Here is a 13295-nt window from a genome sequence, read left to right on the forward strand (position 1 = left end):
TGGAAATTTAATAAAAATACATATACATTACCCTCAAACAATAATTTGCTAAAACAGAAGCTTAGAGTGATTTTTAATTCTCTTATATAGATTAGATTTTAAGCTCCTATATTTACCACTCAGTACTATGGTAATAACAGCATTAATCTTTACCTTTTTTGAAAATCAACATAGCTAGTGGTGAAATTATAAAAAAAAAAAAACAATATAAACCTATTAAAATTGGAATTATAATAAACAAGAAAATAAATATTTACAAACCTATAATATAAAATAAAAACAATGTGTTATATAATTATTACTAAATTTTTAAGGAAGCTATAAATTTAATACAAAGTAATCATTCTGAAGATTATTAATGCTAATCAAAGACTTGAGAAAAGAGTTTATAATGGTTTAATTTTACTAATTTCAGTCATACTTTGGATGTGCTGTTGGAAAAGCGAAGCAAGCTGCAAAAACTGAAATCGAAAAGCTTAAACTTGCTGACCTGTCGGTAAAGGATTTAGTGAAAGAAGCTGCTAGAATGTAAGTCTAGAATTTTAATGTATCTCAATAATATAATAAAGTAGTTTTTATAAATATATTTATTATGTCATACTTTCTCAAATTTTTCTATGAATGTAAATAACAAAAGAAGTAGACCATGTCCAGTCCATATATTCCTTGAAATAACTAAAATAAATATTCATACTGCATTTTGTCTGTCTTTATAATTATTGGGCTATAGAGACGCATTTTATATTTGCATAAAGTATCCATATCAGAACATAATAATGGTATTACCTCAAAGTTTTAAAAAATCCCTAACGTTCAAGTGAGTATACAAGATCAAAATTACGATTTTAGTTTTTATCTTGGTCAAACAATTGTAGTTCTTGTTGGGTTGCTAATATTGAGTTAAGCTGTGTTTTGTTACTATAAATATCCCTTTTTGCACTCTTGTAACAGATCTTGGACTGCAAATTGATATTGCAATTATTAAGATTGTATACTTCTCTAAAATGAAACATTTATTTCCAATCTTTGTTTCTCATGTGTGTTATAGTTATTTTACTAAGATTCAATTACATACCGCGCTTAAACAAAATAAAAGTTAAAACATTGTTGATTGTTTCTTTTTCTTCTTTCAGTATATACCTAGTTCACGACGAGCTTAAAGACAAGCAATTTGAGCTTGAGTTGTCCTGGGTTTCAAAGGATACGAAAGGACGTCACCAGATGGTACCAAGAGAGGTAGCAGCAGAAGCAGAAAATCAAGCCAAACAAGCTCTAGCTGATATTGAGGATTCTGATGAAGGAGACATGTAAAAACATATATAGATAATAAAATTTTATATCATACTTTCCATGTTTTTATTTTTTTATATTTTTGGTAAGCATTTATTATATACCCATGTTATATCTAAAAAACTTGTAATTTTTTTTTACTAATTGCTGCGCAAGAAAAACTTCTTTTACATGGTTTTGTGTGTAACATTGTGTTGACAGGATAAACAAATTTTTTTTATAGACCCTACCAGAAATTTGTACATAGGAAGTCGGCATCTGTAGCCTTGAAAATAAAAATGTTAGGTTTAACCGCTAGTGTTCAAATAATCCACTAACCCGCTTCGAAGCCGTGTGGTGGAACAGGCTCAAATCTTTTCTAGAAGCTGGCTATTTTGATTTATACATTTTACTCTTTTACCGATCAAATATATATGTATAAATATAAAACCATAATAATTCTTTCTTGAAGTCTGGCCACAATCGTGCTATCAGGGTGGGTGGTGCAATATTCGAATTACTTGTAATTGAAATACAAATACAAAAAAGATATGATGTATAAATTTAATTATTTTAAATTTAATTTTGTAATTTGTATTTCAAATATCATTCAAAATATATTTATTAAGAAGTTGACTCAACAACAAAATAAGAAGTCAACAATTTGACAAAACAACAATTTACCATAAAAAATGTCAATTTCTGATATAGGGCTCCATTATATATAAACGTATTCTAAGTAAAGGCACGTGTTAGTTAAAGTAGTACTTGGCCTTACAACAAATTTATCCAATCAAATGGTCTAAATGTTATTTGATATTTAAATATTAAATCAAAGCACTTTATTTTACCCAGGCCTCTATACAATAAATAAAAAAACACCATATTTATCTGTAAATTAAATGTTAAAAATAATTTTAATCGCAATGACTATTAAATAGTAAATATTTGAAAAGGTAATTTTAATAAATATATGAAATTGCATTTCAATTGCACATAATAACGCCTTGTAGCTCGCGGCGTATGCGATGTCTACATTTAAGTGTTTTGATAAATTTAGTTATAAACCTATAAGTATTTTTTTAAATGTACAGATAACAGCCGTCAAAGACATTCAAAATTTTTTAAAGATTTATTTCATTTTTTTTTATAGGTTCCTTGGTAACAATGCAAAGAACCGTAATAAGATATTAAACTAATATAATACAAACCGTATTAAACGCCAAGCAAAAGCATTCAATGTTATTGAATTAAATATATTTTCTTCTTCGTCTTATCTTCAACAACAAAAAATCAAAAATAAATGATATAAGAATTACAAAAAAAATGAACAATTTCATTTTATTATTTATATAAAAAAAATAATGCCATATCGATATTACATCATTTTCTATCTCTACAGCATTGAATACTTTTTCTATAAATTTCACAGAAACTGCTAAACGTGGTTTTAAATCTATTTTACACAAAAGGAATTCACATTGTAATATAAAATGAATAATTTAAAAGAATTGCCACCGACATTCGTTGATACATTTATTCGGCACACAATATTGATAGAAAAAATCGGTATAAATATATTTGATGAATCAAAAGTTTCTTTCTTTAAAAAACATTTCAAGCTAGCTTTATTTATGAGCCTAGTAATGGTGTTATTAGTTGGTCAAATTCTTTATGTCATCAAAAGAAACGAAATTGGTGCCGAATTTTTAGATGTTGTTAGTACTATACCAAGTACTTTTATGGTCATACAAGGTATATGCAAAATCATTTTATATAGAAACATAGTTTTTTTTTAATAACGTAAATATAATATATAATTCTGGATATTAATGATGACGGTGTAATCTTGACCGGCTTCAGTCACGGCGGCCGTTCTCGATGGAGAATTGCCAACTACGCAGGCGATATTATGGACAAACACAGTTGCATTGACTAATCCCTTAAATTCATAATCCGATGGACGAGAGTTCCGGACTCAGGAGCAAAAACAACAGTATACGTACTTTCCGACGCACGCACATTTTGGCACTGCCGACTTCCAAACCTGGGGCTTGGGCTGCTACTGAGAATTTACGGACCGAAAAACCCGTTGTAAATTTGATTGGCCCATAATATTACCAGGACCTGCAGTCTTATAAGCTAGCCACTAGACCATCGAGGCATATAGTATCAGTGCGTGAGACCTAAGATTATTATTAAAAATAAGTAAAGTCACACAAATAAGCGACGAAAATAAAAAAATATTAAATTCTATACGACCTTGATATTGTTTATTTAGTATACTCTCGTATAGTATTATATAAGTTTGTTTATCTAGATAAATTTTCTTCTCAATATCAAAATGGTCGACTGGAAGATATATCCTATTAGGATAAGTCAGCATTTTTACACTAACATTTTCTTTCTTATACCATTTTTGTTGGAATCAATGATTTCATATTTACATATAGACGCTAATTCCTGTATATCATTTTAAGAAAATTCTATAAAATAAGCAATTTCAGATTTAGTAAAGATATTTGTAGTGACATATAAACGAGATCGAATAAGGGAAGTGATTATGGAGATAGGTAAAATATGGCCAACAGAAATTGACGACGAAGAGAAGAAAAAAACAATGTATTATTGGACGAAATCTCTGAAATTCTTTGATAATGGTGAATATTATAGATTTTATGACAATATATTTTTATTCCTATAAGAATTAAATTAAAAATGTATTACTTTTATAGTGTAGGTAGAGTACCCTTTGTCATAAGAAAACATTTTTTTAAATAAATAGTTCAAGATTTAAGTATTTTCTTTGTAACAATTCAGGGACTTTTTTATGATGTTAACATTTGCAATTGTTTTTACAGCTTTTTTTAGAGCTGCAATTATTTCTTTAGTATTCTACGAGCTGCTGCCCTTAGCGATGACGATTTATTCCATAAATACAGAGGTGGATGTGCAATACCAGTTTCCCTTGCAAATGTATTTCTTTTGTGACCTACATTCTCATTTCCAGTATGCTTTGGCTTATACGTATCAAATTATAGTATGTATGTAAATTTCATATTTATTTAAAATTAAAGACGGTCTGGTAATATTTCACTGTTAGAGTATCCTTCTATTCCCAGTGATTCTTATAGCGAGCATCCATTGTAAGAACAAAACCAATTCAGTAATCAAACTTAATAACAATAAAAGCATTTTTTATAGGTACGGTGGTTCACATGTGCGTATACGTTTCCTGTGACTTTTTACTAGTAGACCTCATATTTGATTTAAGTGCTTTATTGAGTTTACTACGAATAGACTTAGAGAAACTTGTTGAACCAAATTCAAGCAATTACAATTTTGAAGACGATGATTGTGAAGACATTAAAATTATCGTGACAAAACATCAGAAATTATTAAGGTAACTAATTTTACTCCCAAAGTATAATGATGATTTAGATGATCATAATATACAGCTCAATAAAACATCTAGTATTCGACAAAAGTTTATTCTTCAATAGGTGCGCAGTAATTGTTATTATAATGCAATGCATAATTAATTGTTATTTTACATAGATAATTCTTTTATTGTTATGTCAGTCTAGCAGATTCCTTAAACGAGATATTTGGAGGAATTATCTTTAGTCAGGTCTCGTTTTCTTCTGTAATTATTTGCTGTTTCTCTTTTATGGCGGTGGTGAGTATAAATTATTTCAATTATTCAATGTTCATTATCTTTTGACAACCTCGCGAATTATTTTTGTTTAATTCATTTTTATTGCATAAAATACCAGTTAAATTTTAAATATAAAGTTATTCATTTATTATCGTATTAATTTCGAAATAACAAATGTATGTTACTCATTGATATTCTATTCGGTTAAATACAAAGGTTCAGTTTTACAAAATAGTGTTTTTTATCAATACAGCAAATAAATTTCGTTTTAATTTTAGATAGCTGATGGGATGTTTCTAAAAAATTTGACCGCTTCATTAGGAATAATGTTTGCAATCTTCATAATAGCATGGCCCGGCCAAATTCTCTCTGACGCGGTAATTAAAAGTTTTGATTATAAGGTTAACACATAAATACACAACGTATGAGCCGAGCTGACTATCTGGTATTAAATCAAGACAAAGCAATGATTTATCTTGCGCTTAATTTGTATTTATGAAAATAATCTTACAATCGGTGGTTATGGAAAAATATCGTGAGGAAACCTGTGTGTCGGATAATAATCTGTCACGCTGTGCACCTTGGACGATCAATCTCCTAAAACCTTCTTTTTAACAGGAGAGCCTTTGTCCAGCAGAGGGATGTTTACATGCTGTTATTTTCACTTTACTACAAAACATAATGATACAACAAATAACAAATTTTTATGATGTAGGAGATTGTAAGACGAATTCATCATGGCCGACTTAAAAACAAATTTCAGGGGTTCTATTAAAAAAAATTATAGATCATCTAGTATCACACCTAATTCAAACTTATTACTAAACAGATTTAAAAATATACATTTGACTAAAATCATATTACCATTTATAATTTCAGAGTTACAATATAGCTACTGCGGCGTATGAATGTCATTGGTATGAGAGAGGCAAGAAGTTTAGAAAGTACATCGCCATAATAATAGCCAGGTAATTGTAATTTTTAAGACCGTTAATGTCACATGTATTTCGTTTACACATCTCTTCACGCTACTAAGCGATGGGTGGGTGTTTAGTCTTAGTGGATGCGTAGCCTGATTGTCAGACTACGCATTGACATCGCCGTGAGACGTCACGGAATCGCTTGCGCATACCGTGTAAACTTAAATAAAATGTATACGTGTAAATAACGTTTGTTTCATAAGCTAGTAAGCAAGAACCAAATTCTTACTTTCAGGTCACAAAGAGAATGTCATCTTTCCGCGTTAGGATTTTCGGATTTAACACTTACAATGTTTTCGAAGGTATTGTAAGAAATCGAATTTATTTACATTTTCCTTTTAAAATTATACTATTAATTTTCAAGTACTTACTAATATTTCTTTATAATTCCGCACCAATTGAGCTTATATGTAGCTTGTATTAATAGTGGTGATGTCAATGGAGATCAGGATCGAACTTGCGATTTCCACTTCACTAGGTGACTTTTATGCCACTGACATTAAGATAAACAAATTTAAAATAATTTTATACTTTTATATTACTGATGGTATTATATTACTGGTGGTAGGGCTTTGTGCAAGCGTCTGTGTAGGTACCACCCACTCATCAGATATTCTACCGCAAAACAGCAGTACTCGGTATTGTTGTGTTCCGGTTTGAAGGGTGAGTGAGCCAGTGTAATTACTGGCACAAGGGACATAACATCTTAGGTCCCAAGGTTGGTAGCACATTGGCTATGTAAGCGATGGTTAACATTTCTTACAATGCCAATGTCTATGAACGTTGGTAGTCACCAAGTGGTCACTTACCATCAAGTGGCCCATATGCTCGTCCGCCTTCCTATTCTATATATAATATATATATATATATATATATATATATATATATATATATATTTCGCAAAATTTTTGTTGTTAATAATTTTATTTTTCCAGGTAATGAGTACGTCTTGGTCATATCTGTCTTTATTAAATCGAATGTATGATGACATTGATGCTTAAGGCGAATGTTTATTCGCCTGCTGTGTTTTTTATTCTACAAAGTTTCTATTCTAAATAATTGCACGATTTTTATCGACAAATACAAAGAGCCTTATAAATTAATCACTTTGAGAACATAAATATGATAAACAAATTATAAGCTGTATTCATAATGAACAATAAAAAAAACCCGCCTAATACCGTATTAAAAATACCTTAGTTCGTTCATAAATAGATTAACGAAGTTAACATTCGATTTCAGATATAAATCTTAGTTCGTTCTTAATATAAAGTATTAAAGGCCTAATTACTATTTCTAAAATATAAATAGGTTATTATAATTTGCTTGGAATATTTATGTGACATGTTGAAGGAATAGAATCAATATATTCATAGAATTAATTATCTTTGGCTGACCGTATGGGTTTACGGGCCTGGGATATGATATATATTTTAGGAATAGCACTTTGATTAAATAAAATATAATTATCTCTGACTAAATCATAATAAAATGCAGCTTTTTCAATTTAAATTAACGATTTTTCCTTAGATCCATTTCTTCCCAATTATTAAACTGAATTAGTTTAGTAGATATCCTTTTCAAATAATTTATAATATAACAAATAGAAATAGTCACACCTTACCTATTGATAATTTAAGAGTGAACGAAAACTTTATAAGCTTAAATATAAAGTAAACTTTTATTTGTATATATTTGTTATCTCTAATGTGAAAAAAATAACCAAGCTGTGTCTCTTCAGTTACTCTGAATGTCTACTTAATTAAAAGAGTGATATATGTTGATAATTATTATGTTATACCAAATACTTATATCATAGAAAATAATCGGTTAGTCCATGTGAATCGCGGCTATTGCCGAAATTCGGTCGATCGAAATTTGGACTTCAATAAAATAATTAACCTATACCTAAATAATATAGCCTAACTTTAGAGTTAGGCTATGTTTTTATTTTAGAGTTTTTTAACTTTAGAGTTAGGCTATATTAGAGTTAGTTTTTTATCTTACTAAACACAGATGAAAAATACTTAAAACATAATACTCTACGTGGTCAGTAGAAAACCAAGAATTATTATAGAGCCCGTTTTTGTAACAAAAGGATGAAAAAAAAGTCCAATATATTGTTTGTAACATTATCTTGTATTGTCAATTTATAATATTTCACAATATTTTCAGAAATCCTAAGAATATTACAAATTTCATTACGAATTAAAATGATGACTCGCGTATTTATAAAATGTACAATATAATCTCATTCGTTTTGAACTTTAATCGCTTATTTAAATATTTACAAAATATTTTATTCTGTTAAAATTGTATACAATATTAATTATTAGATTACAGTTATATAAATACATAAAAAATAAAAATTACCCAATGTATTTACAATTGATAAGTTCATAATTTAACCCGTACAATTAAATCCTTATTCCTGCTGGGGGGTTACTCTCGGATATAACTGTAAAATCAAACACAAAAAGAGAGTTAGTTTAGAGTAGTTTCAAAATAACTTAATAAGTATTATTTGTTCTCAATATATATGAAACCTTTTTTAAATTAATACTTTATTATGATGTTATTTATAACTGCCCGGAATGAGGCAAAACAAACATGTGTTACATTAACCATTCAAATACTAGCAACACTGTCTCGTATACTTGTCCCTATTCCGTACTGTTACAATATCATCACATTCAAAAAATATTTCTATATGAGACTGAGATAAAATAAAATGTAAGCTTGTAAGGAATCGTAGAATAATAGTTTTACTCACCCCAAGCAGGTTCCTAGGCACGTAGCCCTCATTCCCCAAGTCGTCTCGACACCACCACCACTCCCGCTCGTTGTCGTCTCCCTTCCTCAATACTTGCAGTCTCGCGCCCGTCTCGAAGGACAACTCATCGCTACGCGAGGCCGAGTATGAGAACACAGCATAAACTAAACCATTGTTCATAATGCCGAGTTTTTCTTGAACGCCTGCAAATGTAATGCAAATTTATATATTATGTATATTTTGTTAAGAAATGTGGAAAAAAAATAGCGTCTGCTATATTTTCATTTCAACGTCATAAAATGCTAACTGTAAAGATATTCGGAGCAACCGTCGAAGCCTTCCTCATCTTCTTCACATTTTTCTGCTGCCGTTTCATGATCTGATAGTGTTGTTGCAAATATGCATGCGCCTGAAATATCAAACATTAATAATTAAAAATTAGGTAGATACGTTTTTAAGAATAAGTAGTGTGATCATCTAATGTTCTTACCATTATCGACAAGAAATCGCACCATCGGTAGGTTGTTGCAAGAAGCAGCACAGTGTAAAGGTGTCCACCCGTCTGAATCCTGTGCATTGACATCACAACCCAACTCTACTAGGAACCTGAAAAAAAAACGATATTAAATTGAAAATAAATTATAACAATATCAAAGTTATATGTATTACATTAATTCTAAAACATACTTCACAATCTCAAAATGACCGGCACAAATGGCGTTATGGAGTGCTGTTATACCCTCATCGTTTGCAGCGCTTGCATTTTGTACCTGAAAATTACAACCAGTAAAAAAATTATGATACTCTACAGTAAATATTAAATAGGTACACGTATTTATTTGGTATCTTACTACCGTATTAAACACATATATTTACCTGAGTTGCTGTCTTTTTCACGAGTTCCAATTCACCTTCTAAGCTTGCATCTAAAAGCAACGCGAGAGGATCGAAGCTCACTCGCCTCGCCAGCGGAGCTTTTCCTCCTTGTTTTAAATTGCCTTTCTTTGACCGTCTCAATATATTTTCAGATCGTTGTGAATCTTGACCGTTCAAATCTACAGAAATTATTTGGTCCGTTATATCAGAAACGACGATATCTTTACTATCCTCCTGCTTTTCATTAGAACCTAAAGATATGTTGTTATTGATTGATCGGTCTACTTCATCTTTCATTTTCGATTTATCTTTCTGACCATTTTGCATTTCATTTGCAGAATCAAGAGTTAAATGATCCATTTCGGGGAATAAAAACGCCGGTGGCATTTCTATCCGCCGATTCATGTTCACGCTGACACCATTTTTAGCATTATTGATATTCCGAAGCTTCGGTTGTTCACTAAGAGGTGGTTTCCTAATGGTCAAAGGACGTGCTTTAATTATCATCTCGTTATTACTCCCGTTACTATTTTCTTTAAAATTTTGCTGTAATTCGCTCTCATTTGAAGAGTCAGGAATAGATATTGTGGGCATATTAATTGTCTCCGTAGACTGACCGAAGCCTGTATCGTGGTTAACTGATTGTCTCGGTGGAGTCTAAAACAAATGATCATTTAATATAAATATAACATTCAAAATAATATTGATACGAAAGTTTAGAACTATATAGTAGTTTGTAGTAATGCGTATACTTCTAAAAGGTATTATAGTATTAAAACTAATATAAAAACAGAGCATGAAATGTGTACAAACTGATGTATTCATAAAATACTTTATACCTTTATTGTAGGTTTTGGTGGTAATGCTGGTTTAGGCGATTTGTCACTTCCACTGACATCTGGTGTTGATAACGGAGTACTGGCACTTTGTGGTGGAGACAACAATATGCTTTGTGATGATGCATTCTGGCCACTGAAGTTCGAGCTCGGGGTGCTAGCTGATAATCCTGATGCGGTGTTTCTAACAATCTGGGGTTGGGAATTTACCATGTTACTAGTTACATGATTCGATGAAGATACAGATATGCTTTGGGTCTGGACAGTTTGTGGTTGAACTGGTTGGATCTTTGTTGAGGATGTCTGATAAATGGGTGATGGTTTGCCACTCGATACCTGAACCGATGTAGGTGCTACACTCGATACGGGTTTCTGTAATGAATGATTGATGGCGATATTTACAAATGTGGGTGAATGTAGCTATGACTTGATGAAAGCGGATATGATTTAGACAAACATACAATTGTGAAATGAAATATGATTTTCAAACGAATGTACTTTTATTTATAATTTCTATTTTCTTACCCCAAATCCTATCGAACTGCCGGCAGAGGTTGTACTCGAAAGCAAGCTCGGCGAGCTGCCTTTAATGGCATTACCCTGTTGATTTTTCCCTCCATTGCTTCTTGAACCCTCATTATTTTGACTTAACCTAGTGTTTTGTGGATATGCATGATTTTCTTTTCCTTCCTGGTTACATCTACCAGATGAATCCGATTTTTGCAATTGATATGTAAGTTCTTGTTGATATGTTGCTTCATTTTGACTTAAAGGCGTCGCCAAACTTTTATTTACAACCGATAGTGGCGTTGAGTGCACCGTCATATGGTTGATGTTTGAAGCGTTTTGATTTTTTAAATCTTGTTCGTTTCCTTTCCCATTCAAATCAGTTTGTTTTAATTTTCCATTTGTGTTCTGCGGAAATTTTGTGTTATATGGCAATGTTTGATATTTAGGATCGGATTTACTTGCCGCGAACTCTGGTGGAAATTCCTGTTCATTTATTTTCTGTTCTTTACTCGTTTGATTACTATTGGAACTGCTTGTACTATTCGGACTGTATTGAGGTTGCTTAGGATATTCGGAATATTTGTTTAAATGATCAAACATTGATTTCTGATCATAAGCGTTTGTTATACCTTGCTGAACGTGACTAAAAGCGTTGCCATCATGTTTGTTAGTATATTGTCCTTGATATTGATTATCTGGAACAGTCGGCATATGAGGATAGTTTCCGTTATATAAAGGATTCATAATTTGTTTCTGCTGCAAGAAATGAGCTTCCTGTTGTATTAAATGACTTTGTATATTGTCGCTCTGAGTCAGTTGTTTTAATGGCACGTTATTTTGTATAACATTTTGTTTCATGGCCTGAAAATTAGATGCAGAAATTTATAAAAATGAAGCTTATCAAACTGAAACTTTCTTTTTTCTTAGATTTTGTTTGACGATTAAAATGTTTATCGGGAACTTTATACACTCACTTGGAAATTATTGTTGTGGATGCTTTGGGCGTGTGGCACGTGGTTGTAAGGCTCCACTGCTGCTACGTTGCCACGTGCCTGTTGATTCTTTGGTTGGCTAACTGCGTTGTTACCAGCTGGGTAATTTGGTAGCTGTTGCATCGGCGTGGGATTGTTCGTTCTGTAAATATAATTATGTTAATAATATCGAATGATTTTTACGAAAGAATAAAATATTTTTTAATTTATTTAAATTAAACGGTCATTAATTTAATTGTTGTCATTAGTTACATGACTTACATACGATTTTATTGTTATTGATATATATAAACATCTATTTAATATTGGAACGTCTTTAATTATCTTTAAAAAGTTCATTTTAAAATAACTTTTAATCCGATGTATTCATATCATTCATAAAATATGTTAAATACGTATTTTCTTAAAAAAACTAAGGAAACGAAAACTACTTTTTTATAGTCTCATAAGAATTTTTTTATTCCTTTTACTTCGTTAATATTTCAAGAAGAAACAATCTAGAACATTAGAATTTTTTTTCAATTTAACTGAACAATTATGACTGTAATATTAAACCTCTTTTTATGTTAACGTTTAAACATTTTTAAACAGTTAAGTTTAGTAATTTAAGCTAAACATGCCCAAATATAATTAAGAATGGACGAATGGGTAATAATGTCAAACTTTCTTTTGTTAAGATAAAAGTATAAGTCAAACAAAACAACAGAGTTGCTCTCGAGACATAGCATTTGAGATAGAACTGGAACTTAATTAATTTATTTTCCTTTGGTAACTTCAGTCATTATAAAATACTTAAATAATTTATTTTTAAACCATCTCTTGAACATTAAAAATAAGAAAAACAAATGAATATTGATATTGCAACCATTCAACAACCTTCTCATTTTTATCTTCACTTTATACGATGAGTTATATTATCCTGGGACAATTTTTTCACACATGGCCATCTGATCCCAAATTAAGCTTGTACAAAGCTTGTGCTATGGAAACCAGACAACTGATATACTACATATACTACTTTTCTTTTGTAAATACATACTTATATAGATAATTACACCCAGACTCAGGACAAACAGACATGTTCATGCACACAAATGTCTGTCCTGGGTGGGAATCGAACCCACAACCTTCGGCGTGAAAGGCAAGTATCTACCAACCACGCCAATATATTACTGTTCAGAAGCAGTATATAACTGCTCAGTAGCAGTACTAAATAATATAACCCTTGCAACATTAAACAGTCATTAGGTATAAATTTTGAACCAGTAAGCCACAGAGCATGAACCAGTTTTGTTGAATAACGGTCTGCAATTTGAGTTTCACTAAACGTCCAACAAAATATTAACGCGTAATAGAATAGGTCACGTTTGTTAAATATTAAAATTATGCGAAACCGCAATT

At 30.8% G+C, this 13295-nt stretch overlaps 3 protein-coding genes across 12 annotated transcripts in view; 2 read left to right on the plus strand and 1 right to left on the minus strand.

The window, feature by feature from the left end:
* LOC126769354 (proteasome subunit alpha type-3) overlaps positions 1–1344 on the plus strand; it is a 147925-nt gene extending 146581 nt beyond the window's left edge. For both annotated transcript variants that reach the window (XM_050488054.1, XM_050488055.1), the window contains exons 5-6: positions 416–528; positions 1134–1344. In XM_050488054.1, the coding sequence (XP_050344011.1) occupies positions 416–528; positions 1134–1311 (291 nt within the window). In that variant the 3' untranslated portion in view covers positions 1312–1344. The remainder of the gene's footprint in view (positions 1–415; positions 529–1133) is intronic.
* Positions 1345–2762: 1418 nt separating this feature from the next.
* LOC126769745 (odorant receptor 85b-like) lies at positions 2763–6908 on the plus strand. The gene is made up of 9 exons (XM_050488662.1): positions 2763–3024; positions 3777–3929; positions 4131–4313; positions 4474–4672; positions 4852–4948; positions 5206–5304; positions 5807–5895; positions 6143–6209; positions 6843–6908. Exons 1-9 carry the CDS (start codon positions 2763–2765, stop codon positions 6906–6908), a joined length of 1215 nt encoding a protein of 404 aa, XP_050344619.1.
* Positions 6909–8037: 1129 nt separating this feature from the next.
* Positions 8038–13295, minus strand: part of LOC126769338 (apoptosis-stimulating of p53 protein 1) — a 256568-nt gene continuing 251310 nt past the window's right edge. For 5 of the 9 annotated variants that reach the window (XM_050488027.1, XM_050488024.1, XM_050488025.1 and 2 more), the window contains 9 exons: positions 11877–12036; positions 10918–11763; positions 10396–10764; positions 9557–10213; positions 9368–9450; positions 9171–9286; positions 8988–9089; positions 8681–8883; positions 8038–8365 (listed from right to left, as the gene is read on the minus strand). In XM_050488027.1, coding sequence (XP_050343984.1) covers positions 8333–8365; positions 8681–8883; positions 8988–9089; positions 9171–9286; positions 9368–9450; positions 9557–10213; positions 10396–10764; positions 10918–11763; positions 11877–12036 — 2569 coding nt within the window. In that variant the 3' untranslated portion in view covers positions 8038–8332. The remainder of the gene's footprint in view (positions 8366–8680; positions 8884–8987; positions 9090–9170; positions 9287–9367; positions 9451–9556; positions 10214–10395; positions 10765–10917; positions 11764–11876; positions 12037–13295) is intronic. The other 4 variants (XM_050488028.1, XM_050488029.1, XM_050488023.1 and 1 more) reach the window with 3 other exon arrangements.

This window comes from Nymphalis io, chromosome 7 (assembly GCF_905147045.1).
Source record: "Nymphalis io chromosome 7, ilAglIoxx1.1, whole genome shotgun sequence".
Taxonomy (NCBI): domain Eukaryota; kingdom Metazoa; phylum Arthropoda; class Insecta; order Lepidoptera; family Nymphalidae; genus Nymphalis; species Nymphalis io.

What these genes read in the sequence shown, in the direction of transcription:
- LOC126769745 (XM_050488662.1), top strand. Translation starts at nt 2,763, where the DNA reads ATGAATAATTTAAAAGAATTGCCACCGACATTCGTTGATACATTTATT. An exon ending in TCTGAAATTCTTTGATAATG is followed by an intron (nt 3,930 to 4,130) that starts GTGAATATTATA and finishes TTGTTTTTACAG; the next exon opens with CTTTTTTTAGAGCTGCAATT. An exon ending in CACTTACAATGTTTTCGAAG is followed by an intron (nt 6,210 to 6,842) that starts GTATTGTAAGAA and finishes TTATTTTTCCAG; the next exon opens with GTAATGAGTACGTCTTGGTC.